Source organism: Dipodomys spectabilis, unplaced genomic scaffold (assembly GCF_019054845.1).
Source record: "Dipodomys spectabilis isolate Male_0828 unplaced genomic scaffold, ASM1905484v1 ptg000266l, whole genome shotgun sequence".
Taxonomy (NCBI): Eukaryota; Metazoa; Chordata; class Mammalia; order Rodentia; family Heteromyidae; genus Dipodomys; species Dipodomys spectabilis.
The window spans coordinates 3,175,310-3,180,519 of record NW_024870943.1 but is presented as its reverse complement, the minus strand read 5'-3'; the positions used below and the strand labels follow the sequence as shown (position 1 = coordinate 3,180,519).

General features: G+C 56.5%; 1 protein-coding gene across 1 annotated transcript; it reads right to left on the bottom strand.

Moving 5' to 3' along the window:
* Window positions 1-232: 232 nt before the first annotated feature.
* Window positions 233-3,704, bottom strand: Hrc (histidine rich calcium binding protein). The gene is made up of 7 exons (XM_042700562.1): window positions 2,954-3,704; window positions 1,817-2,776; window positions 1,669-1,739; window positions 1,146-1,214; window positions 869-923; window positions 539-575; window positions 233-341 (listed from the first exon to the last, which is right to left on the bottom strand). The coding sequence occupies exons 1-7, from the start codon at window positions 3,702-3,704 to the stop codon at window positions 305-307; spliced, it is 1,980 nt and encodes a 659-aa protein (XP_042556496.1). The 3' UTR covers window positions 233-304.
* Window positions 3,705-5,210: the final 1,506 nt, after the last annotated feature.

The following is a 5,210-nucleotide window of genomic DNA, read 5'->3' as shown; positions in this document are numbered from 1 at the left end:
TCAGTGATCACGGGTAAAGAGAACTGTTTCAAAAAGCTCCCGAGTTCTGTGCGTTTGTGTGGGTTGGGATCTCAAACCAACCAGCCACTCTCAGGATCCAGGGGTCCCTGGCTCTTGGTGTCTGAGGCCAAGCCTTGGACTCAGGCCCCCTTCCTCCACCCACATTCCCCCCCCCCATGCCCTGAGAATCGACCCCACGCCTGACATCCATGAGATTCGGGGGCCCGTTTATTCGGAGAAATAAATACGGCTTGGTGTCAAGGGGCTGGAGGGCGGGCTCGAACTCGCAGCAGCCGCGGCGAGATCAGTGCTCGGGCGTTTCTAGCATGTCGGCCAGGACTCTGGAGTGGAGGACGGACACAGAGGTTAGACCAAGTTCCAGGCGCTCACCCCAGACTCTGAGAGCTCCTTAGGCCGCTCAGGTCATGGGTGAGAAAATGGGAGTCCAAAGGGTCATGCAAGAACCCACAGCTGGGCAGCTCTCTTTTAAACGAGGCCCTTAAACATGTCTCTTCCCCCCTCACACCCCAACACTTACTGATACAAGGAAGAGGAGAAGTAGTCCACGTAGCTTCCTGTGGAAAAGCCGAGACGAGGATTGAGGGGTAGCCCGGGCGCGATAGATATTAAGGGGATGCTTTTCTCCCGTGACCCCGCCCCCTCGACGTCTTCTTGCTTTGGTCCCACCCACTGGCTTTTAGGACCGCCCCTCAGCCACCACTCCTCTCCGGGCTCCCTGCCCACGCTCTTGGCCACGCCCTCCAACAGAGGCCCCGCCCTCCAACAGAGGCCCCGCCCACCGTCTTCTGGCCCGCTGTTCCTGTTTGGCTCCGCCCCCAGCAGGGTTTCTTGGGCTGCGCATGCTTACCCGGAGTGCAGACCGTTTCACAGACCAGTGGGCAGAGGTAGCAGAACTGGCAGTGCTGGGGGGCGGGCATGGGGAGAGAGTCAGAGGTGGAGTCAGGTCAGAACTGCCGGCTAAGTGTAGGTTAAGGTCATATGGGGTGTGGAAGCATCAGATAGTAGGGGTTGGGTTAGTTTGCGATCAAAGGTCATGATTTAGGGCTGGGGCTGGTGGGAGGGGTTGGGCAGAAGATCCCAGGCCATCCTGAGGCCTGAGTGTGTGGGCCCAGGTGAGGTCTCACCTGGCACTGGTCACAGTGTTCACCCATGTTTTCCTCGTCACAGTGACAGTTCTCACATTCAGTGCATCGCTGGGGACCAGAGGAGCCTGGTTAGACAGAGCCCCTCACCCCAGGAATCCGCCCATGTCCCAGGTGACATTCCCCCGGACTCCTGTCCCTCATTAGCCTCCCACCCTGGGCTCCTCCGTCTTCCCCCCAGTTCAACCCTAAGTCCCACAGTGTCTGTGGTGGAGCCTTCATCACCTCTGCCCCTGACTCTCCCCCACAGCCTGTCACTCCTGAACCACCACTACTATCCACTCTGGTCGCCATCCCTCCAGCCATAGGTGGAGCTCAGATCTCTTCCTCCCCTTCCTGGATCATCACTCCAACCTTCTGGCTTCCAATTGGTACCCAAAGTATCTATTTGTACCCAAGCCTGTCCCTGCTGTCCCCTTGCTCAAAGCCTACCCCTCCACTGCCTCCCCAGGGGACAAAGTTCTAGGAACAGCTTGTTTGTGTAAGAGCTGGGCTGGGGACCTACGTTGCAGAAGGAGCAGTAGCCACACAGGGACCCTGGCTGGTAGTTCCCATAGTCCTGCATGTCCTGGGGACCTGTGGGGACAGAGGGTGGTGTGACTCTGGCTGCCTGCATGTCTGTCCTCCCCCCCCCCCCCAGCCAGGTCACTTACCTGTGTCCTCTCCGCTCTCCTCCTCACTGGAGCCGCCTCCGATCTCCTCCCTCCCAGCCAGGGGGTTGGGGATGATGGTGAAGGGGAGCTCATCTTCCTCCAGGCCCTCCTCCTCTTCCTCTTCCTCTTTCTCTGTCTTATGATATTGGCTTAGTGGTGCCCTAACCTCAGCCCGCTCTTCCTCCTCCTCCTCCTCTTCATTTTCATTGTCTTCCCGGCTCACATGGAGACCATGACCTTCCTCCTCTTCTTCCTCAGCATCCCTGTCTAGGCTTCCACGGCGGGCTCCTTGGGCCTGCTGTTCTGCACTTTCATGACCTTCCTCCTCAGAGCTGTGGTCTTCCTCCTTCCCCTCCTCCTCTCCTGAATCAACCTCTTGCAAATGACTGCTGGCCCCAGCCCCCGTGCGTTCCCCTTGGTGGTCTTGTTGCCTATGGCTGGGGGCCTCGGGATCAAGCTCGGCAGAGATGTCCTCATCCTGGTCCCTGGGGACATTGTGGCGGTGATGACGTGGGCCTTCTGGGTCATCCTCCCCTGGGACCTCCTCCTCCTCTTCGCTTCCTGCAATGTGGTGGCTCAACTCGCGTGGCACCTCTTCCTCTGCCTCTTCTCTCTCATCCCCGAGGCCATGATGGGTGTGTCTGGGGGCCTGGTGCCAATGTTCAGTGGACATATCATCATCATCATCTTCATCATCATCATCTCTGTGGCCTTGGGGCCCATGGTTGGGGACATGATGGTGGTGCTCCTCTGAGATGTCGTCATCATCTTCATGGCCTCTGTGCTTGCTGTGGCCTTGGTGTCCGTTCTCAGTGGAATTATCATCATCATCATCATCATCATCATCATCATCATCGTTTTTGTGGCCTTGGTGCCTGTGGGCCTGGTGTCCATTCTCAATAGAGTCCTCTTCATCACCGCCACCATCATCATCATCATCGTCATCATCGTCATCATCATCTACATGGCTCTGGTGCCCACGGGTCTCGTGTCCACTCTCAGTAGAGTCGTCATCATAATCATCACTATCCTCTTTGTGGCCTTCATGTCTGTGGCCATGGCGTTGGTGTTCTTTTGAGATGTCCTCACTGTCGTCTTTCCCATGGCCTTGGTGGCCGTGGGTCCGGCGATGTCCACCTTCTTCATGGCCTTGGTGTCCATCATGAGGACTGTGCTGGTGGTGTTCCTCTGATTCTTCTTCATCCTCTTCCTTCCTGTGGCCTCGGTGCCCGTGGGCCTGGCGCCTATACTCAGAGGAGACCTCCTCCTCCTCCTCCCCTTCATCATCATCATCATCATCCCCCCCTCCATGGCCTTGGTCGACATGCCTGGGGATGTGACGGTGGTGCTCACTGGAGACAATGTCCTCCTCGTCCTCCTCATCTTTGTGGCTGTAGCTCCTGTGGCTGGGAAAGTGGTCTCTGTGCTCAGTGGAGTCTCCCAAATCTTCCTTGCTCAGGCTTCTGTGCTGAGTGATCGGCCGGACATGCTCAGTGAAGACCTCCTGGGACACATTCTCCTCTCCATCTTCATGGCCTTGGTATCTGTGGCCTTGCATTTGGTGGCCATATTCCCTGGAGCCATCTTCCTCCTCCGCCTCCTCCTCTTCCTCCTCCCCAGGGTCTCTGTGGCTCCGGAAATGATGTGCATTTTCAGTGGCCACTTCTTCCTCTTCCTCCTCACTTTGATGGCTCCTGTGGCTGTGGCGGTGGTGGCCAAACTCAGCTGACATGTCCTCTGCAGGCCCGGGGACTCCTGCATTGTTGTTGGTGTTGCTGAAGCCCAGCCCGGGCCCTCTCAGCTGCTGGGTCATGGCAGGAGGGAGGAGCAGGCTGGCCACCAGAGCCCAGAGGGCAGAGGTATACAGCCAGGGCCCACGGTGGCCCATGAGGACGTTGAATCGCAGAACTTCTCCCAGAGTGGCCTCCGCAGCTACACAATGAGCTTCCCCTGTCCCCTCTGGGGTCTGACTCTTTTGCCTTGTGTCTCTCCTTCACACTCTCTGCCTGTCTGTCTTCCTCTGGCCTGGACACCCCTCTGAGGCTGTTTCTGGAGCCCAGATTCCCCGCTGGGGGCCCTCCCTCCCCACTCCCAGGCCAATAGGGTCTCTCCCCTCCCCTCAGTGGGGCTAAATTTACTCTCAGCCCTGAGTTATTTTGGGTCACTCCCTGGCTGCCCCTCCACCCCCCACTCCTGCTCCTGCTGCTGCTGCTGCTGCTGAGGAAGGCTGCAGAGGGGGTCTCGCCTGGCCCACAAGAGGGGACAGAGGGACTTGATCTGCCAGCAAGCTCAGGGGTGCCAGCTGCAAAGACCAAAGCTAGACTTGAAGCTGGCCAAGCTGAGACCCTGGGGAAGTTTGGGGTGGGGAGTGTGTTTCAAGAAGGACCTATCACAGAGGGCGATTGGAAGGATTGGGGGGGTATGATTATGGGGTGCTTCCACCTGAAGGAGATACTTTGGTGAGAGACCAAAGACCAATATGGAGCTCTTGGAATGAAATGAAGGAATCCTGTCTCCTCCATTGTGACCTCCTGTCCCTGGACCTCAAATCTGGAGGGTAGGGGACATGGCCAGGCCAGGGCTATAAATACAGCTGGGAGGAGGGTGCAGGGGGCTCAGGTTACCGAGGCCCCAGCTGCTCCCATCAGACAGAGTTGGCTGAGAGCACGTGGCCTGCCTTCTTTCTGTCAGTCCCTCCTACTCCTCAGCTGTCATAATTGTCCTCACTCTTTAGGACTCTGTCTCCCTTTATGGAGCCCCCATTTCTGTCCTTTGTTCTAAAGGGCCATGTATCTCCTTGATGGGATGTGTGTGTGTGTGTGTGTGTGCGTGCGTGCATGTGTATGTGTGTGTGTGTTGGCCCTAGGGCTTGAATTCAGGGACTGGACCCCCTGTTCTTCAGCTTTTTTTTGTACAAGGCTAATGTTCTACCACTGGAGTCACAGCTCCACTTCCAGCTTTTTGGTGATTAATTGAAGATAAGAATTAGTTGGAAAGCCGAGGGCTGGTGGCTCATGCCTGTATTCCTAGCTACTCAGGAGGCTGAGATCTGAGGATCGCAGTTCAAAGCCAGCCCAGGCAGCAAAGTCCATGAGACTCTTATCTCCACTTAACCATCAGAAAACCGGAAGTGGCGCTGTGGCTCAAGTGGAAAAGCACTGTCCTTGAGATGAAGAGCTGAGGGACAGCGCCCAGGCTCAGACTTTAAGCTCCATGACTGACAAAAAAAAAAAAAGAAAAAGAAAAGAAAAGAAAAGGAATTAATTCCTGCCCAGACTGGCTTCGAACCATGATCCTCTGATCTCAGCCTCCCTCTACCCCATCCTCCACCCCCACCCTTGTAGCTGGGATTATAGGCAAGAGCCAAATGTGAACGACGAAGTACTCACTCCTT